General features: G+C 30.6%; 3 protein-coding genes across 8 annotated transcripts in view; 2 read left to right on the top strand and 1 right to left on the bottom strand.

The window, feature by feature from the left end:
* Positions 1–24,539, bottom strand: part of LOC127062767 (putative fatty acyl-CoA reductase CG5065) — a 31,201-nt gene that overhangs the window by 6,117 nt on the left and 545 nt on the right. Inside the window, exons 1-2 of one of the 4 annotated variants that reach the window (XM_050991471.1) lie at positions 3,139–3,388; positions 1,513–1,653 (exon numbers count right to left, since the gene is read on the bottom strand). The exons of 1 other annotated variant lie outside the window; for it this stretch is intronic. The gene's annotated coding sequence lies outside the window, so the exon portion shown is untranslated. Of the gene's footprint in view, positions 1–1,414; positions 1,654–3,138; positions 3,389–24,539 lie in introns of those variants that run through there. 2 more of the 4 variants (XM_050991473.1, XM_050991470.1) reach the window with 2 other exon arrangements.
* LOC127062769 (uncharacterized) lies at positions 13,322–20,602 on the top strand. 2 transcript variants are annotated; one of them, XM_050991477.1, is made up of 4 exons: positions 13,328–13,758; positions 14,736–14,858; positions 18,101–18,224; positions 18,830–20,602. In XM_050991477.1, exons 1-4 carry the CDS (start codon positions 13,640–13,642, stop codon positions 18,869–18,871), a joined length of 408 nt encoding a protein of 135 aa, XP_050847434.1. In that variant the 5' UTR covers positions 13,328–13,639; the 3' UTR covers positions 18,872–20,602. The 2 variants fall into 2 exon arrangements, with proteins under 2 accessions (XP_050847435.1, XP_050847434.1); XM_050991478.1 differs by lacking the exons at positions 18,101–18,224; positions 18,830–20,602 and adding an exon at positions 16,091–18,094 and having other exon boundaries at positions 13,322–13,758.
* Positions 22,076–24,531, top strand: LOC127062770 (uncharacterized). 2 transcript variants are annotated; one of them, XM_050991479.1, is made up of 5 exons: positions 22,078–22,346; positions 22,730–22,813; positions 22,968–23,090; positions 23,176–23,271; positions 24,105–24,531. In XM_050991479.1, exons 1-5 carry the CDS (start codon positions 22,273–22,275, stop codon positions 24,106–24,108), a joined length of 381 nt encoding a protein of 126 aa, XP_050847436.1. In that variant the 5' UTR covers positions 22,078–22,272; the 3' UTR covers positions 24,109–24,531. The 2 variants fall into 2 exon arrangements, with proteins under 2 accessions (XP_050847437.1, XP_050847436.1); XM_050991480.1 differs by lacking the exon at positions 22,968–23,090 and having other exon boundaries at positions 22,076–22,346.

Consider the following 24,539-nt stretch of genomic DNA (forward strand, 5'->3'; position numbering starts at 1 on the left):
TATACATACATAAATATATCAATTCGAAAGTAAATTACTTCTAACGATTTTCTGTAATTAAACATTGTAATAGTTTCAAATAATATTTTATATTTTTTATAAATAAAATAAATGTTTATAACAGAAAAAAAGCTATTTCCTTAACAACGTTTATATAACTTTTTTCATCCTTACAGTGAATAAAATATACTGTTAAAAAGTTTGGTGATTTATTTCTGGAACAGCCTATATATATAACAAGAAAAAGAAAGAAGAAGTAAAAGAAAACCATTGTGAACGCGACAAAAAGAAAATCATTGATTTTTCGTGACTCAGAGTAAGTCACGAGACTCTTGCACCTATCATTTTCCCTTTACTTACTCCGTGTTCATTACCGTACGATTACCTGCGAAATTGGAAAAGAAGTTTAAATCATTTATTACACGGCTAATTTAAACTTCTCGATTTCACGATTTTCCATTCTATTCTTCGTTTTCATTGGTTCAACGTTAGTACTATTACGAAGAAGAAACTTATCTATATAAATCTAATCTCAAGAAAAATTATTATTCTCTAATATAGATTTTTATTTATTATTATATATTATAAAACATTAAGGTATTTAAAGGAAAATCTGGAAAAAGAGAATAGATTTAAGGAGATATGAGAGAGAGAGAGAGAGAGAGAGAGAGAGAGAGAGAGAGAGAGAGAGAGAGAGAGAGAGAGAGAGAGAGAGAAAAGAAAAATGAAAAAAAGAAATAAACAAGAAAAAAAAAGAAAGATTTAATAAATAAACATTTAGAAAAAAATTGCGTAAATTTTCTTAGATTAGACGATAAAAATAATTTTGCGATGTTAATTAATATAATAAAAGTCTTTTTTTTGTAATAAGTATGAAGAGAACGATGAGACGATAAAACCGAATCGATTTCCCTTTATCGACGTTGTACCGAAGCGCAGACATTCGGCGCAACAGACGGGTATACGTAGAACGATGAAATCAAATGAAAAGGGAGTAGGGCCACTTCGAAAAAGAGGCACCCTATCGAATATTACACGAACGACGGACGGAATACGTTAAAAAGTACTTTGGCATATGTATGTACCTGTCGGCTTATCGAAATATAACTTGCGTATAAACAATACGATTTGACGAATACATAAAAGCAAAAAGAAAGAAATATTTCTATCTTTAAAAAAATTATCTTCCCATATTTTAGTAGAAAATCTAAGAATAATAAAAATCGTTAACTTGACGTTGCGGTTTACTTTGTTTTCTTATCGCGTTAGATATATGTAGAAGGTGTCGATAATGTTATTTACATAACCGATCGTTACGCCTTCCAAGTTTGCAGCCTAAGTTCTTTTTTTCTTTAATATCGTAATCAAAAGTTAAAATGAATAAAAAAAATATCGTTGACAATTATTAACTCACCCGATAATGTTTTTTTATCCTGATCATCAATCAACTTTTTTTATCCTGATTTAAATTAAACAAGAATTTAATAGATAAAAACAATGATCAAGGTATACCCCGGTTAATTGTTAAATCTCGTTGAAGATTCTTCCTTAGATTGAAATTGAATAATTTCTTTCTTCGATGGTGGTTTCTCTTCACTGCTGACCCAATTTGACTCGACAACTTATTCCGACAATACTAATTTAAGTTTTAAGCTGAAATAGAAATATATGTATATATATATATATATATATATATATATATATATATATATATATTTATTAATGCATATACAATTTACATTTAACTGTATATAGAAAGTCATTCAGAAATATACAAATAAATTTTTTTCAAGAAAGTCGATCAACAAATCAGATTTTGGTTAATTGTTTTGCATTAATGATTACCGCTTTGGAATAACTAATTTTATCCAAGGGTAAAGTTGTATAGCGATTTTTCATACACTTATCTTATCTCGTATACATATAACGTATTCAGGCAACCTCCTACTTTGAAATTGTTAGTGTTTGAGCAAAGAAAAAAAAATAATTTAATAACAATCGTGATTTCGCATTGAAAAGAAAAACGAACGATTCTCGAAAAAAGAAGAAAATATCTTCTATTAAGTAAGATCTGACTGTATCGTTCCTATTATCGATCGTTATTACGTACATACGTACGTTTCAATGATAATCATAATTTTGCACTGGAAAGAAAAACGGACTTTTCTCAAAAAAAGAAAAGAATAAATACGTTTTAATTAGTGAAATTGATCTGACAGCATCCTTCGTATTATCGAACGTTATTACATACCTACGTACGAATATATACTACTATTGTAAGTCTAACAGGTTGCATTTCGTCGTAACATTACGAGCGTGCGCCGACATACACACATATACACACGCAAGTACATTGAATGATACTGATCGTCAGCCTATAATCTATTCGAGCTTTCCATCGGATTTTATCTTTTTGTCGACTTTCTTCCTTGTGTATGTTGGAGCTAGATGTTTGTATGAACGAGCCCAATGATTGTAAAAGACAACATAATATCAAGACGTATATAAGATTTACACTCGGATAACATTTTGTTTATAACGTAGAATCTTTTATTGACAAATAATCCCTATATATCGTTTACGCAAATGTGAGAAAGAAAGAAAGAAAGAAAGAAAGAAAAAAAAAAAAGGAAAGACAACAGATGAGAGTTCGAGAAAGGAAATAAGAGAATAACGCGAACAGGATTAACGATGATATTTTCAAAAACGTATCCTTTTTCTTCATTCTAGGGAATTCTTAAGAGTTCTTCTAGGGGATTATTAGTCTATCATATGGTGTGTATCGACGGAAGGGCACAGCTAGGGACACGTGTAACCTTGTGCTTCTTCTTATTATTATCAAATATACGTATGAACCGGTTTTGAGCTCATACGTCCTTCGAGACGTGCGCAAGTGCTTGTGCGTACGATTAGGTAAAAAAATTCAATATGATAAGAGAGGAGGACAATAAAAATAAAATAAAAAATAATATAAAATTTATGAGAGAGACGAAGAGAGGGATAGATAGGAGGAGAAAAAAAAATAAATATCATGAAGGCTAATATACACATTCGATTGTATATATTATTAAATAAAAGAAGAAGAAAAAGAAAGGACAAGAATATAATATAAGAAATGAAGAAAAGATGGAAACATACCTCGTTTGTTCTTCTCTTTAAATATATATCATCTCTTTTCTTCCCAATGGTTTCTTTCTTCTTATTCTTTCTTTTTCTATATCTCAGAAACGAATTTTGGAATAGATTCTACTACTAATTCTATTGATTCATTCTTTTGACGGAACACAAACGTTCAAATTAATGCCGGTACAAACACACAATTTAACTACACTCTTCCTATACCCCTTCGACCTGTCTTATGGACAGAAGGGGCAAAACTGAATCTATCCACGCCTGCGAATCGCTTTCTGCTTTGATAGTATGTCAGTTTACCGCTAGATGGAACATGTCTAAGGGTCAATTTCGTTAAGGTTGCGCTTTCGTTTTGCACGTCAATAATTATTTCTTTGTTTTTAATTATCTTTCTTTCTCATGTATATTTTCTTATTCTTTCTCATATTTATCTTTTATTTTTTTAAAAATATTTCTCAAGAAAGATACGTACGAATTATCTGACGATAGAATTTCTCGTATTTTTCAATAGTTGTAATATAAAAAAATCGGTTTTATATTCCCTTTGGTTTTTTTCTAATATATTTAAATAAACAAATTTATATATTGTAGATACACACACGCACGCGCGTGTGCGTGCGCATGTAAATATACATATATATATATATATATATATATATATATATATATATATATATACACATATATATATAGATTATTAGAATACTTTATCTATCTCGTAAAATAATTTTCCATTAAACAGACAATAGTTATCTGAATTGGTGTGTAAATTGAAAAATATTTTAAGCTACCTATACTTCTTTGAAATTCGTGAATTTCTTTTATCTAAATAAGTGCAAAAATTATTAAAAAAATTGAAGAAAGAAGTGAAAGAGGTAAAGAGAGGAAAAATAATATAGAGAAAGTGAATTTTTCCAATATCGAAAGCATTATGCAACAAGATTGCATACTTAGTTATATCATGAAGAAGACGGAAGAACTTTCTTCGCTTGCATTCACATATACAATCGCGTGTCTATGTACACCTGTGTTGACAAGCTCACACTTGTATATGTAAAACTCGTGTAATTCTTTTTGTTATATTATATTTGTCTTACCTAGTTCAAAGTTTCCTTATTATATATGAACACTTTGTAATAATAGCGAAAGAAAATGAATGAATTTACAGGCCACTCAAATGAAGTAGAATATGGTATTACTTCTCTTCCTTGACTGCAATCTCTCCGCCACGTATATTCTACTAAATACCTCTTGCCCCATTTTGCTTTTATCCCCTTCTCTTGCGAACGAAGGTACAAGACTTTCCACTTCTTTCGACCAAACGGATTTGTTCCCTAATTTGAAACTATTAAATCGATTCTAAACGTTTCATGACACATTTGCTTTAAACTTGATTTTGAAGTATTGTTTAAAATGTTGTCTATATTTTTTTACCGGATAACATGATTCAATGATAAAGCATAAATAACTAAAAGATTTTTTTGGGATGATCTACTTAACTCATCGGCGAATGATTATGAAAAATCTCGTTTTTGAGCAGGTATATTATTTCTTGATTGTTTTTTAGATAACGATATCATTTTTTTTTCTTTGCTTTCAAATATTATTAAGTTTGTTTCTGCGAATATTTTCAGTTATAATTTTGAAATTCAGAAAAACAATTGAGTACAAAAAAGCGTTCAATTTTTAATGGTTAATTATTTTTTATGGTCTATTTATATACAATTATACTGTGACCGTTCATACCTGAATATTTATATACGATTGGAAATGTGCCGGTGTTATAGTATCTAAATATTATAAATACATGCATTTATAAAAATAAATAACGTCATATATGGATGAGATAAATTCAGACATATTTATATAAGTCCCTCCTATGGTCGTGCTCCTCCATAATCAAATCATGAATCAGAGAAAATATCAATGGCTGTCAAATGTGATCAAAGGATTACGAATAATGAATAGCACGGATGATGTATAAACTGTTACATATAAAGCTATGGTAACTAATTCCAGTCCACTGTAAAAAAAGTTCAAACAATCTTTATATATTGTACTATATACAAATGAACATGTGACAAAAGCTATAATTTAATCTTATTTCTTTACGATATTCTCTTATTATATCGTTATTAAAATTAATTATGTAGGACAGTAATTTAAATTGTCATTTAGGAAATGATTGAACATTTTTATGAAACTTAGAAATTCTATATTTTTCTCGTGTCTTCGTATCCAATAACGATAAATTATTAAACTGAGCCTGGAAGGACTGCAACCCGATCAACGTGCTTGCTCTAATGCTATACGTATATCTATAGACCTAGAATACCTAATAAATCATGATTAGAAATGGGACACATTTGGAAAATATTATCTATGATTTTTAATTGTTTAATCATTTTGAAATCAAGAATCAAGAAATTTTATTTATTCGCACAATATTATTTTATACTGTGTGTGTGCCCGTACATATTTGCATAAGCGATAAATGATATATACTGAAGTGTATTATGACAAAATGAATAATTAAAAAGTTGTATGTAATTTCTAAAATTTTATGTTAATAAACCAATCATATAGAAAGTCTATTGTACATAATGAATATCATTCGTTTATAATAAGCTAGGCGATTTGAAATATAAGTATCAAGAATCATTCGAATTAAAATACAAAGTAGCGAATTTGAATGACATATTCATCGTCAGGTCATGTTCTTTCGTTCCTCAAAATACTTCTTACGTACGTTTGCAGAAATTAATACTATTTGTCGTCAATGATTAATGTCTCCAAGATTTACCATCCAAATTCGCCAGCTAATAAATATAAATATCTAATTCTATGTTAATGAAAAATTATGATTTTCTTTTTTCTTTTTGCCTTAATAATTTTTATTATTATAAAAAACGCATTACCTGGAATAAAAATAAAAATAAAACAAAACAAAATTTATCAATTAAGAAGAAAGAGTCGAAAAGATCGAATTAGATACCACGTGTTCACTTAAACGTATATATATATATATATGCATATACGTACATCTTGTTTTTGAACGATTCAAGGAAAAAGAGCGTAGAAAATTAATTTTCTATATTCTTCCATTAAATCAACGAAGTGTAAAATAGAATTAATGTACCTTCGATTATTTCAAATTTCACATGTGCAAACTTTGAACTTCACACTCATGTGCGTATTAATGCACGCAAACACATACATAAATAAAGGATAACCTGAACCTCCGTCATGATGTGCAAACTTCCTTTTTTTTTTTTTTCTTTCTTACTCACTCCCTTTTTCACGTTTCTATAAATAAAGTTAGTTCGACTATTTTTAATGCCACATGACGTCACCCTCTCCCTCTCAACCGACGTGAAGAACGAGTACCAACGAGAGAGTTTCTTGACCGATCGCGTCGAGACTTCATGAAGCTAACTCAAAGAGAAAGAGAGAGAGAGAGAGAGAGAGACGAAGATATACTACACACAAAGAGAGAGAGAGAGAGAGAGAGAGAGAGAGAGAGAGAGAGAGACAAACAAAGATAGAGAAGAGCGAGCTGGAAACTGACCTTACCGTTTCTTCACGGTATCGGAGACGGTAGTTTATCGTTATTGATGTTTTTGTAAACCGATAACTATGACATAAGAATGAATTTTTTGATTCAATGGTAATAAAAGGATGAAAAGTGTGTCATGGCGATTCTATCCGAGGATCCATATGGTATCATACATTTTTATATAAGTACTCTTTTATCTCGGCTATGATCATCGATTACGTTATAAAAAGAAAAAATTCGATATATTCTTAATGATTATTATTGCTATTTATTATTTTTTTTTTTTTACCAATTTTAATAAGATCACGTAACATATTATAAAATCGTACGAAGACGATGAGAAAATATGGATCTTCAATAAACAAACAAATGAGAATACTCCCATGCATTGATATTTTAAAGTGGATGATGTAAAGTCGCAAAAACGGATCCTTGGTGACCGATGGATTCTCCCAGTTTAACATAACGTCATGAGTTTACTGTTAGAAATGTGCGTAAGTGAAACTTCACTAATATCTGTCGTCATCCTTGAAATATATACGTCATTTATAGCGAAATATCGATCTCAAATCCCTATCTCTTTCTAATTTCCTTCGTTACATCAACTTTCAAAACTAGATCGGGTTATCGTTAAACGACCTGGACCACATATCAAACAACATCAAATTCTATGTACAATTTCAGACCAACAGTCGTTCATTTGTGAACGATAAAATATGAAAGAAAAAAAAAAAGAACGTGGATCTTCCATCTTTCTTCTTTTTTTTCCTTCATAAAAAGTTATAATGATAACGATTATAAAAATTATTATATTTGTTCGGGCATCGATTCTATCCAAATTTTTTAATTAAACAGAAATTATGTAATTGTAAGACCCCCTGTTAAGTCAAATGAGTCAAACGAATTTCGAGATAGAGATCTCCCTTTGTTGATCTTTCTACGATAAAATGATAAGAGTTTTGACGTTTTATGTATTATCGTTTAGATGGATACGGTTAGATAGATAATATACGTACGTACATATGCTATAGAATGTGCGAACTAGAGTTACACATAAAAACGGAGGCACGTATGCGTGACGCAATACGGTATCTTTGTATTCGGGGGCGTGTTCTTAAAAATATAATCATTGAATCTTAATCTTGATCGAGAATGGGAGGAAGAGGAAGAGAGAGAAAGAAAGAGAGAGAAGAAGGGGAATATACGAAAAGCAAAAGATATTCGTGACGTAGTCTCTTCTAGACAGTACACTCTTCTGCTTTCTCTCTCTCTCTATCTATCTATCTATCTATCTATCTTATTATAGCTATTGTGTTCTACTGCGTTCCGTATCACATTCACCAAGCAATTTCAATAAAATTTTCCAAAATCATTAAAATATATATACTAATGAAACTATGCGAGTAATTAAAGTGTGAACAAATTTCGTGTATCGAAATCTTTTTTCATTAAATTTTCCAGCAATACTTCAACGTCCATTTCTAATTTTTACTAAAATTATCGGATAGAGATACGTGATAGTCGAAGAATTGGCATTTAATAACTCGACGTGTCCTATATCCACTTGTATTGTACGAAACGTAATACGTTCACACCAAGTACTACGATTTCATACGTGACAGGCGAGAAAATCCATGCGATGAAAAATTCCATTGGAACAAATTTCCATCCTTTTGATATTACTTTTCTTTCATATTCAATAATGCATACGATATATCGCATGTAGCAGTAACACACTCGTTGACACACTCTGATAATGATATATATACTGTTAAAAATTAATAAGTAAATGAATGATTCACAATGAATATGTGAATGATCTTCGGTAACTTCGCGAAATATTTATGTCACGTTAGAATATCTATACGAATAAAAAGAAAAAAGAAATCGATTCTAGAACTCTATGGGCAATAAATATTATTCTATGGATGTACGTGACCGAATTTATTACGTTGCTTTAACGTTACGATGAACTTCGCGTGTTCATATAAAAAAAAAAAAAATAAAAAATCCACGAAATTTATAATAATTCTACGAAATACGAAGAACTAAATGGATACTTAACTACTTTTTTCTAAACGTTCTATATATCTCCCCTCCCCTTTCTTTATCTCGCATACGCACGCACATTTACATAGATATACTATATCACCACAAAGGAATAAAATATCCCTTGACAATACCACGAGTATGTCGTCTGGGTCGTAAAGGCGACACGTTTATTGCATTTTCCTCGAAAGTATGATAACGTTCGCATTGCATCACGTTCCCATATCGAAATCCATTAAGTTATGCTCTTATCTGTCATATGATTTTGCGCATAAACGCGAGGGTATACTTTGTTGTCAATAAGAATAAGAAAAAAAAAACATATATATACATATATATGCAAAAAAAAAGTTATTAAATATTGTTCATTTCTCTTAATCCTTTTACTTCCGAAAAGACGGTTGATAAAATTCAGTAAAAATGTATTATATTTTTAAATTGTAAAAAAAATAAAAATATAATTAAAAGATCTTTCAATTATATCAATTAAAAATTAATTATCCTTTTGTTCCTTTAACGTGAAATGATTGAGAAATAGATCTACAAAGAAAAAAAAAGAGAAGGAGAGAGAGAGAAATAGAAAGAGATAGCAAAAATAAATGAGACAGTTTCTAAATTAGCCTGTTGAATTATTTCCTGGTCGGAACTCTGCACATGGCCGACGTAAGGTATTAACATATTTTCGAATTCTTTCCACGCGAGGCACGCCTACGATCATCCTTTCGAATGAGACCTGCGAGCCGGGAGTTCCAGCTTGATGTTTCATACATTGTCTTTAAACATTTTCCACGAAATATACTTGCCTAAATACTATGGGGTCGATTACGCAATAAAATGATTTAGTCCCGTGTTCCTTCTTCTGAGAAACGCAACTCGAGCATGTACATCTATAGATCGATCGAATTTTCGATGCACGTCAAACCAAATCTAAATAAACGATTCCTGGAAAATGTAAAGAGAAAGAGAGAGAGAAAGAGAGAGAGAGAGAGAGAGAGAGAGAGAGAGAGAGCAAGTTCCATTCACAATTTCAATATTCGAATCTATTCTTTCTCTTATGTGATATTTTTAGTTTTTTATTTTTTTTTCTTTTTGTAGTTATTTTGAGACAAACACGTGGAGAATAATCATCACATAAAATTTCTGATTCCAACTCTAATTTAAATAGAATTAAGAAATATAGCATTTTTTTTTAGTAAATACATTCGTTGATCTTATAATAATCATTAACACCGTAAAAAGATAATAGCTCATTACCATAATCAATAACAGTTAATTTATATAGGACACCAAATGTTTACCTTATTCTAATCATATTCATTATCTTCAAAGTATATAGAACGTTAATGCGACGAGATTCGCAACAATAATTTTCTAAAAGATACGCAATGCACATAAAGTATGCATTCGTACTTTTCACAGAACACTAATTATCTAATTACTTGACCTCAATAAAAACTAACTTGGGCTTTGTCATTCTAGGAAAAAAAAAGAAAGAAATATAAAAATGTTATTGAGAGGCTCGATAATTATCTGTCTATTCATAAATGATGAAATATTGCGTTTCAAGTGAACTGTTTAATTCGATCCGCCATTATCTAGTAATATGTGTGTGTGTGTGTGTATGTATATATATGTATATATATATATATATATATATATATATATATATATATATATATATAAAGATATCGAAATAGTACTTCACGAGCCACATACGTGAAACGTATTTTTTTTGAAAAAAAATCTTTATGATTCAACAGATAGATAATTGCAATATTATGCAAAAAAAATCGTAATTGAACGTACCATTGAAATTCCATGATATATACTTAATACATAATTAGTTTAAATTTTGAAGGTGTTTCTAAGTATTTGTCATATTGGAGAATGCATATCATTATGGATAATTCGTACTATTAATTTCTTTCGCGACAAATAAGTGGGGTAGTCAGGTGTTCTTAGTATCTTGAGTAAAATGCAAAAGAAAGAGAGAGAGAGAGAAATAGAAAGAAAAAGAGGGATAGAGAGAAAAAACAGAAAGAGAGAGAAATAGGAAAATAGAAAGAAAGGGATAAAGAAAAGAAAGAGAAAGAGAGAGAGAGAGAGAAACATGGAGAGCCACCTGTTGCGGGCTCAAGCACGTACTTTGACCGGAGTACTCGTAAACATTTAGTAGACTAATACATTCGAGAAGCTGTTTTATCTCTTCTTTCTCTCGCTATCTTTTACGTTCTTCAAGATTTGTATTCTTTTTTTTTTTTTAAACAATAGTCTCGAACAACATTTTACGTACTTATCGAGACGTTCGATTGTTATCCGATCGTCATTGAGACTTGAACATTGATATCGATTATTATTTGCTAATTATTTAATTCATTTACAAGTTTCCGTCCTTTTTTTTGTTATTTTTCATTATTGTATTGTGATGTAATTTTAATTTCGAACATCTATGATCACATTTGATAACTCTTCGTAAGAGATATACAAAATGTCAACATTTTTCTATTTTCAAATTCTAGATATTAGCTTGTACGAGCAATTCGCGAACATATGGGTGTTATTTAAAGTATACTCGACACGAATGTCGTATTCTAGTGATAGTATGTATAGTTAAAATAACATATATACGTACATACATATAGTTAAACAACATATATATATATACATACATATATATATATATATATAAAAATGTAAAGAGATAAAGATGAGATACCGATGACACGTAACCGGAAATTCTATGTTTGAAAATGATTCAGACAATGTGTTATCGTGCTCTAACATAAATAGAATCTTTGAAAATCTATGAATTAAAATGTAATAAACGCGTCTACCGATTATAGAAAATCTGAAATCAAAGATTCGTCGAGATTCGTTGTTATCACGAGGTTAAATGTAATAGTTGCTGAATAAAGATAAACAGAATAAATTTTCTTGAATAAACGTACGTATCAACGAGAATGAGTTTGCAATAAATTAATAAGATTTCATAAAATAGTGCAATTAATGCTGCACATTAGAGAAGCAGTATTTACTACAATAATAATTTGTAATAATACATCATTTAAATGTATTATTAAGTCTTTTATATGATACGCAATATTAAATTTTAATTTCTGCATAAGATATTTATCACTTATTTTTGACGTCAGATCAAACGTAAACGAAACGATTCAAAACGGATTCTTCGACGCTCTTACGTTTTGTAGGCCGATCTTTCGTCTCGTGAAAGTAAATGCTATCAAATCGATTCCACGAAGAACTTCTTGAAATCACGAAGGTGTGAATTGTAATTCGAAAGCGAAGTGACGAAACTATAATTTTCTACTCGTACAGTTCGTTTTAAGGATCGATAAATCTGAAATTATAAATCGATGCTAACTCGAAGTTACAATTCGATTTAATTCCTCGTATTTCACATTATAGTGATTCGACGAATTTTATCACGAAAGGAATGTTTGACCGCTTTGCGATTAATTTTTGTACGATCGGTATCATTCATTGAGATATCAGGTAAATACATATATTGGCCAATATGGAGGAGATATCTGGTTCGTAGACAAATACGTATGGAAGTATATATGCGTTGTTATACGCGCGTATAAGTATTGTTTATTGTTTTATCCTGTATTTTAATTCGTATGAATCAGCCGCATCAATGGCTATCGAACGTTTTCATTGAAAATATATAGAAACTGAAACATTGCTTTCGATCGAATGAATCGAATTCTTTAGTTGGAAAAAGCGCAAAAAATAGTGCGTTACTTATTATTAATTGTGGGAAAACTTGCGTTCTCTCGAATGTTGTCCATGAACGAGGTTCATAAGTGACACTCGAGTAAAGAACGTACGTCTTTCCGCGTGAAAATCCTTTCGCACCTGCGTCGTGTTCCGAGAAGAAAAAATATCTTCTCTTCGCGCAACTGAGACCCATGAATACCTAGAATCAACTGTTGAGATAAAACTTGTAAATAGGAAGGGGAAAGGGGAAGGGGAAATTCACGAGAGAATATAAAATCTAAGAAGATTAAATAATGAAAAATTAATTACATTGATTATTACATTCGTCATCGACGCATTCTTTTCAAACCAGGGACGCTAAAGAATAAGAGGAAAAAGAAGAAAAAGGTCTAAAGAAGGCAAAGTCTTTTTTGTTGAAACATAAGGAGCGAGATCCTTGTCTTTCGTAATGAGTACACTTAGATGATAGATTAGAATCGATTATTTTCCTATTCTGACTGATCGATATTGTTTCTCTCTGGATATTCCTCATTGTCGATGATGTAAACGAATACAGTCATTAAGTGATAAATATTTCTTTATCAATTGAAATTACTTAACTACTGAAAAGTCGCAATTTTTTTTCATGAAAATCGTTGAAAGATAAAGTTTGGAGTATCTGATTGATAATCGACACGTGATGACGACGATGACGAATCGTTGAATTCCCCCCAAAAAAAGGATCGGAGTCCACTATGGTTGGATAAAGGTGAGGGAGGATCCCGAGTAGAGGCGAGTGGGGGATGGCATTGACGAAGGGGAAGGAGGGGGCGCTAACTCTGCTTCGAGTATATATGCTCGAAGCGAGTGACGGTATGCTACAGTTCAACTAGACAAAAGCAGCAAAGAGAAGGGGCACTGGCGCGTTAAAGACAATAGAAAAAGAGTTGACTTGATTTACCGATAGCGACATTAATTTAATCGTTTTTCTTTAATTTTCCTTGTCTTCTGTCTTTTTCGTTTCTTTTATTTCTTCTTTTACCAATATTCTTTTTACTAATTGTGAAAAAATCGTGAAAATAATCGTATTTTTTCTCGTGGTGCATTGTTTTCGTTGAAAAAAGAAAAATAAGTTCTTTCGACGAAAGTTCGAGTGTCCTGTCAAATTTCTTCCAAGGAAAAATGACGAAATACGAGATGTGTGTTAAATCACGTCCACTGATGATTCTTCTGGTCCTTAGCGTTCTCATGATGGTTCTGATACCCGAACCAACCGAAGCTAGACCTTCTGGTATCATCAGGTAAGCAATCAACGAAGATCTTCTTTCGCATTAAATTTTTCTTTCAACATTTTTTTTTTATTTTTTTCATTTAAAAATTATTAAAGTAATATCGTCAAGAAGGACGATAACAATTCTTTTTTCCGATATTGTCGATATTATAGAACATATGCTGGAATGATTAACTCCATGATTAGATATCGTTCTTTTTTTTGTCTTTCCAAATGAAAAGTGCAAAGTTCAGGGATAAAATGTTTTTAATTAAAGAAAGTAATATTCAAACGAGAGTAGAACGAAGGATAGGACGAAATATATTTGAATGACGTAACCAAGACAGTAAACCCGTATGAATTTCTATGAGAATAAGGATTATCATTTTGTACGTCGAATTCGAAAAAAAAAGAAATTTATTTAACGTGAAATTATAGCGATTGAATAATTGAAAAGTCTCAGTTTTTTTAAAATTTACATTAAACAAATATTACGCGTTTGGATGCAATATGTTATAATTTATTTAGCGAAGTATAGTCACGGTCGTTGTCCGCAAATCGTTTATGTAAATAGATATATTTTTATAGAAATATATGCAAATACAGATTGAATCGAAGTAAGTGTGTTGCAATGGCCACTTGCGAAACGGTATGAAAATTGTCGAGAAAGGCAAAAGACGTTTGTGCAAAGGCCGTACATAGAAAACGCGAGAGTATCTTGCGAGATATACAGGTACACCAATGTATATAAAGATCGTTCGACATATACATAGTTAGTCTGAAACGTTTTCTCACGACGATTTCTATGACATAAGTTACTTTTAAGTCGGTGAAAGCGGTGAAAATCGACGTATAAAAAGAAGAAACGAGATGTTTCTAAGGTTAGATTTAATGTAATTAACAATATATGAGTAATTAACTTGTTACCCAACTCGTACGTGCAGTTTAGATTTCATCAAAGGAAAATAGATAAAATCTTATTCTTTATATATTTTCTTTCGATTACAGCAGACGCAAGAGAATTTCGGATCAGAGACTCGCCGAATTGGAAACGTTAGTGGCATTATCAAATATGAAGGGCAGAATGATAACAGTACCTGTTGGACTTGGCATTATCGATCCTGCAAAAATGTAAGTTTTTTTATCTTTTCTACACAGGCGTATATATATATAAATATAAATAGACACACGTATATAACGTAGATTATAAAATTTTATTCGAAAAGACCTTTCTCCACTATGACAAAGAGAAACATGAATATACTATATAAGGTAACACAAGATCTGATTCAATAAGTTCTTAGATTCAACGATTTTTCCATGACAAAGAGAGACTTTCCTTTTTTCACTTACAAGATCAAGAAATCTTATTCGATCTAGAGAGCGAGAGAAACATGCATATCTATAGTAACGAGACGCGTTGGCATACCTACTATATAATACTTCGTAAACGATTTCAATCGAGTCGTGTTCGTAAGAAAAATGGGATCTTGATCGTGCAAGAATTACTCCAGATTGCGCGATCTTGCCTTTCCCCTTCTCTTTTTCTAATATGAGAATAATCGTGATACTTATTGTCGCCTTGTCATCTTTTATGATAACGTCTCGCGTGCATCGACCGTGGAAATGACGTCATGTTTCCAATTCGCGAAGATCGTTTGTTTTTCCGACGAATTATTTTCTCTTTTATTCAACAAGATAAGTGATCATATATTAAGAGATCATAAAGATTAAATAGTAAATTCTCGAGAAATATAAAAGGTTTTACCTTCTCAAGTCATCTCCTTCTTTTTCTTTATTTTTCTTCGGAACGAATAACGGAGAAACGAAAAAATGCAATTTTTTCGTTGATACAACATGATTACACGAACGGAAAGATCTTTCGCGTATGGTTTTTAGCAAGGGCTCAGCTCGATCGTAATATACGTCTCGTCGTTGGGAGATTAGCGAAGCATGCTCCTAGGATTATCGTTGATCCTGCGGTCGCTACGTGTCCTCTGAGATTGTCAATGAAATATAAAGCAAAGGAGGACAATATCGTAGTGAAGAAAAAGCGAATGGGGAGGGGAGAATCCTACGCAATCAGAAAGGACGATCTTTTTTTTTCTGTGTTAACGTTCATACGTAGGCAACACATTTTTTCTCTTACTCTCTCTCTCTCTCTCTCTATCTCTGTTTATACCAAGCAAGGACACTACACTAGCAATGACATTACAACGTCCCATTAATTATCGAATACATAACTAACAATATCTTGTATAAGATCGAGCTACATTATTTCTTTCTTCTTTCTCTTTCCTTCGTTTTCTTTTTCTTCTTCTTATTCTTCTTACTTTACCATGGTATGGTTACAACACAAAAAGGACGGACATACAATTAAGAGTTAACGCAAATAGAGAAAATTACGATACGAGGGTAGGCGTCGCATTACGTGGAAGGATAATAAGAATTAGTATCTTGCCAGCCAAATAACATTCTGAGACATCGAAGGCACAACGCGAAAGGAGTGATGAAGTATTTAACGAACTGATAACGCGTCTGCTACGTGTAATGTATGTCAACTGAAACTTTCTGCGAGAAAGAGTAAGGGTAAGAGAGAGAGAGAGAAAGAGAGAAGAGATAAGTAGGAGTATAGAAGTAAAGGGGCGAAGAAAATGCAGCTACTGGTAATGGAGTCTCTAACAGAGTTACCTCTGCTTCGAATACTCTCCGAACGTGTTTCTATTCAATGCCTATAACTCGTAGTATGCATTCACGAAAGAAAACGAGAAAGATAGAGAGAGAGAGGTAACATGAATTTGCTTATCCTATCATTGGCATTCTTTTTCCAATAGAAGACGCCTGAATATCACGATTTCATAATGAAATTACTTGCGTTATACTAGAGAGAAAGAAAATAGATTGTATGCGCGTTCCTATTTCTTCTACTTCTACTATTTCTTCTTCTTCTTCTTCTTCTCGTTTCCACTTGATTTTTTCAATTCAATTGGGAAAGTCTGCAATTTCCCATAGATCTAACGTAGAATATTATATTGCATTTTTCATCAGGATAAAATGTCGAGCAACTACTTCCTCTTATCTCATATACGAATCAAGGAAATATGATTTTCTTTCATGTGATATATCTTCCATTCGAAGTAATACACTTGTTTGATATTAACGTAGGAGATATAATGAAAAAGGAAGATAAAAGAGGAAAAAGAAAACTGAAGAAAACAAAACTCCGGTCTGTGTCGCTATAAGGCTTTTTATAGATTCTAAAAATTTCACAATATATGTCTTCCGAGAATTGATATCATTCCTCTGGGTTTCGTGAATTTAATTCGTCCGATATTGTCACATTTCCGAAGGAAATTAAATTACATAGATATTATAAGAATAAACCCATAATGATACGAAAGACGCATATGTAAGACAATGACGTGTGAACTTTTCGTGTTACATCATATTTATATTATCAAGTTAATGATATTTCTGCATCGCTTTCGAACTTTGAAGTAGTACAATTCTGTCCTTTGTTTTTGTGTATTCGTTTATAAATCGAAAAAAGAAGAAAAAGAAAGAAAAAGGGAAAAAGAATGAAATAGAAAGAAATAATTTAGCCCCAATATTGACCGTTGATAAGTATATTATACATTTTAACAAAATTAAACACGTTTCTCTTGGCTACACAAATTTCAATCATGAATAATTCGAGTTTAGAAATTCTTAACGATCGTATGATTAGGACGACCCCATCGCGGACACGTCATCTTCTTCATTTTGACATGAAAGTTACGCGTGATCTCTTGCCTCTCTCTCTCTCTCTCTCTCTCTCTCTCTCTCTCTCTCTCTCTCTCTCTCTCTCTCTCTCTCTATGTCTTATTCTCTTTTTTTCTTCAGCTCTTTCTATAACATTCATTTTTATGCTGAAAAGCACATTGACTGGTATCCGTTAATCTCGAACGTGTATAACGACATACATTGTCAATGTTTTTCGATTATATTATAAATCTAAATATAGATCGTAGATATTAGTTAAAAATGTTCGCAAAATATCGATCTATCTAGATTTCATCGATCGAATGACTTCTTTTATTATCGCTCTTCATCGTTTTAGAAAAAAAAAAAGATAAAAGTATGAAGCGATCGTCCATATCGTTTCATCTATAATTAATCGCTAAATAATTAAACGTCTCTTATATTCGAGAATTAGAATTAAAATGATTAATTACGAGATAAAAATGTTCGACTATTCGAACTGTACTACATGGCACGTGTTGAGAAAAGAAAGAAGGGTCTCTCAAACATCGTTAATTTTGTAATAATAAAGCATTTTTGCAAATGAACTTGCTTAATTACTCGTTGTTTCTACTTTTTTTTTCTCTTTGAAGAGGTCGCAAGCGAAGATCTCCAACGGACGATAGTTTCAACAAATTGAGAGAAACTCTGCAAATAGATGGACGAGATTCGATTTTCCTCCCGGAAGAGAATAACGAGATTCTATCTTTACCATTGGTAAGTTTTACCGTTTTCAAAGCAGCCTTTTTCATTATCTCTTTCAACATTATTCTTTAAATTTATCGGGAAATGATTTGTATAAAAAAGGAATCGATCGTGCATTACATTCGTATTGAAAGATCGTTAAATCTTTGCGAAGAAACGCAAATCATCTATATCTTCGTTTGTATAATTACGAGATAGCATGCGCAATCGAATGATAATTACTAGACGATGAAAAAAAAGGAAAAAAAAAGAGAAAGAGAGAAAAAAAAAAGAAAGCGGAAAAAGATAGAAATATGATCGGCACGCGCCAAACAAATTGAACTTTGTTCAAATGAGTCGGAACATTTAATTTGCGTTCTGGAATTACAAGAATGATGCAAGATTTTCCCAATATATAGAACGCGGAAATGTGTGCTTTAATATAGTAAATAAATCGTGTGATCCTCATCGACGGCTCGTCAATGAATTTTTTTTCGGAGCCGACGAATAAAAAATCGATATTTTCGCGTTAGAAAAAATATATAAAACTTGATAATAAAATTATCATTTCGCGCTGTCTCGAATCGAAACGAATGATCGATTGGGACGAACTTCCATTAAACGTTTTTTATTTATAGAAGGATGCGAGCGACCAACTAGAGAACGAGGAACAGTATTAGTCTAATTGGATGTTGCAATATCGATTGAAGACGAAACGAAAATCGAAGCAATCGAGTGTAGCAAGACAGGAAGAGAAGAAGAAAGGAAAAAAAAGGGAGAAAGAAAGGAAGGAAATAAGAAGGCGACTAGATCGTCAACCGCCTGAAACAGTATTACGGACCGTTCTCTGTCCGAACTGAACTCTTTAATGAACTTAGAGCATAAATAATTAGCGACAAATACGACAAATGTTAATGTCTTGTCGTGATTCGTAATTGTAGTTGGTAGTGACACAATAAATGGATTAACGTGAATGAACGAAAAGGAGGAGGAGAACGAGAAGGAAGAAAAAAAAGGAAAGAAAAGAATAGAAAAGGAGAAAACCTGAAACAATCGTAACTTCTTAAAAAAAAAAAAAGATAATAAAACAATACTATGCTCTTCCTTTTAAGTATTCGACATCTTAACAAGAACAGTATTCGATGTATTCACCGGTGTATATATATACATATATATATATATATATATATATATATATATATATATATATATATATATACATGTCCATTTTTTTAAGTTATTTATTCTATTTATTGAATGATTTCATCGAATTATAATGATTATTTATTGTTTGTTACATCATAGTCAATTGCAATCTCAATTGATCTCTAGTCTCGCTTTAATATGCATACGTATTATATGACAGCACAATGACACGAAAAGGATAATTTCTGTGATAAGGGAAATGAAGTTAAAATGTGAGGAGTGATAATCACGTGAACATCCATATAAGATTTTAGAAGAAAAAAAAAAGAAAGAGAAAAAACTTATTATCATTAATTAATTATAAAAATATTCGTGATTCTTAATATAGTATATACAATGTCATTATACCAGTGCGAACAAGCGATGAAGGAGATCAAAGAAATTATTCTTTATTTTAATCACAATTTAATTCACATTCCTTTACATATTTATTTATCTATGTATTTATACATCACCTTCATTTCTCTTAGCATCGTCATCGATTATTGCGTTCTCATTCATAAAGATAAAATTAATTAAAATTACATTCGCGCACTTTTCGAGTATATCGATATCATATTATCTCGATGTATGTACTTCTTTCTTACTAAGTAAATTATTTCATTAATTCTTATTATAATATATAAATGGATAATATAAATGTAGGTGTTGACGTGTTAAATGTATGTGTATGTGTTCGAAGGCTGATTGTTTTAGGAATTCTCTTCAAGGATCGTCAGCAAAATTTCGAATGTATTTTATCAAGCGTATTATCTGTGCTCTTCCCTTTTATTTAAACCGTATTATTTATTTAAGAGACTATATTTATATGTATAATTATTTATTTATTTTATTTATTTATTTATTTATTATTTTATGAAATAATGTGCACGTAAAGTTTACGGCAACTAAGCGTTCCAGTGAATAAATGTATTATCTTATTTATTAAGATTGAAATAATTATCGCAATTTCTCCTCTGTGTTCCATGACGGAGTAAGAATAAAAATATAATTGTGTCTATGCATAGCCATACTTGTATTTTGAGTCCTCACGTAATATACCTTAAATTTCCCATCAAATTAAAAATATACCCTTCAGCTCCCTCTGTGAACATCATTAAAAAACTATATTTCTTTACCGATAACAACGAAATTCGTATTGTTAACTTTAATTGAATTACCTTATTTCTTTTTTTTTGTTAAATAAATTAAAACAATGAAACATTTTTTAACGCATTTTTAAGATTGATATCTAAATTTTTATCCACAAATTAGAAAGTTCATGCATAAAATATAAACTTCTTCTCGCGATATCATTAATTCACTTATAATAATTGATTAACAAGAAAGGTTATCTTATTATTTCTGAATTTACATTAATTATATTTTATCAAGGAGTGTAAAAAAAAAGATATATGTAAAAGGAAAGAATTTTTTAAAAAATGAATAGCATCACGAAACGATTAAAAATTTTCGAAGTTGCCGTATCAACAAGACAGAGAGAGAGGGAGAGTGAGAAAGGGAGAGGGAAGAAAGAGAGAGGGTAAATAGATCCTGCCTGACTAAAAATGCTTTGAACTACTTGTGAACCAACAAGAAGTAGGGACTGAGAAGGCGACGTTTAACACAAACCGAATTTGTTTTTTCTTAGGGAAAAAAAAAACTCTTTTTTGCCTAATGTCATTATAAAGAGTTAACTGATAATTTTCAAAGATTTTGAAAAAATTTTTCGAGGAATTTATATAAAATTTCTTACTGCGGAGACCATAAAAAAACGTTGGAGAAGTCAAGCAGTCTAATTGTAAGAGGACGAAGATATAAAATGATCAAGAGAGAAACGGATCGCGTGGTCTACATGTCGCAATTATAAACTGCGCAATAAGTTCTCTCTCTATATATATTTCTCTGTCTCCCTCTCATTTGAACGTAATATATATCATGATGGACCACTCTCCTTGCACAATCTTCTTTCATTTCCGTTCGAAGATCGTGTGTTACTATCAAATGAAAGACTTTTCGGTTTATTTGATATTGCGCAGGTTTATCGTAATAAAGTAACGACTTGCGCTACAGTCCATTGTGAAATTTTCACGTACATATCTACCACGCCTTCTTTTCTCAATACGTCATTTCATATTATTTCTTATTATTTTCATATACGTAGTATGTATATGATGTATATGATCTACTTGCAACAGACAATCAAAATGGCTACCCTTAAATTGGAATATTCATATTGAAATTTTTATAACGAGACTATCGAAATAAATTATAATGAATTAACTACAGTTGGAAAATAAACAAAAATAGTCAGAAATTATTTATAAAGAAGAAGAATAAATAAAGGATTAATTTAAAAAGTCCTTAATCTTTTAGTTAAAAAATCATTTATTGCGGAAAACCACAAGAACTCTTTCGTAAAATCTGCTTAAAAGAATCGATTTATCTTCCATCATCACACATACACACACACATACATACATATATATATACATATGTACATATACATATGTACATATACGTACGTATACACACACATATATATATATATATATAGAGAGAGAGAGAGAGAGAAGAGAGAGAAGTACGTCTTTGAAAAGAAATGAAATATATGTATAAATGATAAAAGAAGAAGGGCGAGCGTCATTAATTAGACTTAGTGGAGGGGATATATAGAACGATGATATATACGACCGAGGATGTCTGCTTTATGTTACAGTTTGACTCAAGACGAAATCGGTTGAGCTTTGAATATCGTGTCAACTTAAACCGCGAGTATTAGAGTTGCAACATTTTTATAAAGTTTTGCTTTTTTTTACTACACATATATATATTTCTTTATTTATTACATATTTTGATCATACCAAACGTAAACAAAAGAAAAAACAAAAACACGATGGTCGCTTTAAAAATCTCTATCTTCGTTTTATCGTTGGTTCTCTTTGAAGTTACTAATGGCCATCCAATCAGGTAGATTTTTTTAATTATTTCTATTATATAACTCTTATTATATCATTTACAATCCTCTATTATACAACCCTTTTAAAAATACACACAATATCCTTATGCAAAAAAGAAATAAAAAACATTTTCAATGATATCGAAAAATTCTAATTTTATAAGTAACGTATTAGCCTTAAAAATAAATCCTGCCTTTGAAACTAGACATCGCTTTAGATCAAGTTTATTACACAAAACTTGCAAAAGTTACATCAGAACGTTATTACGGATAACTGATATCTCGCTTCTGTCCCTCATGAATATTTAATTGAAATTCATTAAATATATCGGAAGCCATAAGACAACTTATCTTTGTTAACTAAGATTTTCTTTTTTATTTGTATTCTCAATAGAATTGCGGATTACAAAGAAAATGACTCAAATATCGAAATGTTGCTATCTAACAGGGAAAATGAAAGATCGCACTTACTATTGAAGTGAGTATAATATATCCAAGTATTATACTATTTTAATCTTTTAAAAATTGTAGTCGTGCGATATTCTTTTTTTTGGAAGCTTTACAAAGGAAAATTAATTTAAAAAAAAAGTAAAGCAAAAAAAAGATCTTTAAAGTTTCATTAATGGTTGCAGACGTCTAAAACGCGTGTCTGATCAAAGATTGGCGGAACTCGAGACACTTTATGCCCTTAATAAAATAAATACCCTAACTTCGACTGGCCGACCTATTTACATAAAAATAAATCCGACGATGATGTAAGCATCTTTTTTGAATATGAAAATAGAATTTACATAAATACGTTAACATTGTAATAAATCATTTATTTGGGATACGTTACAGAGGACGACGAAGACGAAATACTCGGAAGAATCTCTACGAAACACGAAGGATCCATCGACGTACAAGCGAATCGATGAACGATGAAATCCTTATTAGGTATATATTTATATATATTTTCTTTTTAAAAAATATATAAAAATCTTCTATATATTTCGATTAAACAAAAAAAAAAGAGAAGAAAAAGAATATGAAAATTTAATTCGAACGTTCGAGTTGCATGAATTGAATTATAAAAGATCGAAATAAATGAATATGCATTTAATTACGAACATTAACTTCAACATTAGTTTCAATAATCGCCATGTTCTACCTAATTTCAAGGAGCTTACGCGTCACAGATAAGAACGCAATTACGTACATCGTAAATTTGATATATATATATATATATATATATATATATATATATATATATATACATACATACATACATACATACATACATACATACATACATACATACATACGTACGTACGTACGTATATATATATATATATATATACATATATATATATATATATATATATATATATATAATGTAAATGGTACGACACGTGATGCAACCAAATCAGTGTATCTCCATTGATAAATTCTTGTCGGTCTGCTAGAACGATTCATATTCTTATAAGCATTATCTGCGAGATATGTTGCAATACGATTCATATCATTAACGTTTTATCCTATATCATTATCGTTCAAATTAAGATTCGTAATCTCATCTAAAGTATAAATACATATGTATGTATGCGTATATATATATACATATTTATGTAGTTCGCACATTTAATTCAATTAGTATATCATATCATGTATTATATGTGTGTGTGTGTTTGTGTGTGTATATATATATATATATATATATATATATATATATATATATAAACCTTTCAAGCATATTTCTAAATTATAATATTTCTTAATTTTATTTACAGATGATTTCATTCTATAATTGAAGGACACTGAGAGAAATCGAGGAAAGACACTCCTCGAGAGAGTAAAAGGGATATATTTTTTTATAGAATCGTTTTTTATAGAAAAACGATCTATAATTATCTAACAAGCGGTATTAAATTTGGGACTCCTCCGTTAAGGATCGAAGGAACACTTTTTTTATATAATTCTTATAAAAAAAGGATGTTTTACTAATTTATTTATTATCTACGAACTAATATTCATCCAATAATCATCTCACTTCTATTCCATCCACCCCCCTCTTCTACAGTATTTATAATAAATAATATCATTAAGCGATACGAAAAAAAAGTCGTAAAACAAGCAAATTTTTCGATAAGATTTTGAACGTAAGGAAATGTAAATAAAATTGAAATGTAAATAAAAGAACTTAATGTAATGATACAATTGTATGT

Source organism: Vespula vulgaris, chromosome 3 (assembly GCF_905475345.1).
Source record: "Vespula vulgaris chromosome 3, iyVesVulg1.1, whole genome shotgun sequence".
NCBI lineage: Eukaryota > Metazoa > Arthropoda > Insecta > Hymenoptera > Vespidae > Vespula > Vespula vulgaris.

Excerpts from the sequence above, each read along its gene's own strand:
- LOC127062769 (XM_050991477.1), top strand. The coding sequence starts at position 13,640 with ATGACGAAATACGAGATGTGTGTTAAATCACGTCCACTGATGATTCTT. Across the intron at positions 13,759-14,735 it reads AGACCTTCTGGTATCATCAG|CAGACGCAAGAGAATTTCGG; the intron begins GTAAGCAATCAA and ends TTTCGATTACAG. Across the intron at positions 14,859-18,100 it reads ATTATCGATCCTGCAAAAAT|AGGTCGCAAGCGAAGATCTC; the intron begins GTAAGTTTTTTT and ends TTCTCTTTGAAG.
- LOC127062770 (XM_050991479.1), top strand. The coding sequence starts at position 22,273 with ATGGTCGCTTTAAAAATCTCTATCTTCGTTTTATCGTTGGTTCTCTTT. Across the intron at positions 22,347-22,729 it reads ACTAATGGCCATCCAATCAG|AATTGCGGATTACAAAGAAA; the intron begins GTAGATTTTTTT and ends TATTCTCAATAG. Across the intron at positions 23,091-23,175 it reads AAAATAAATCCGACGATGAT|AGGACGACGAAGACGAAATA; the intron begins GTAAGCATCTTT and ends GATACGTTACAG.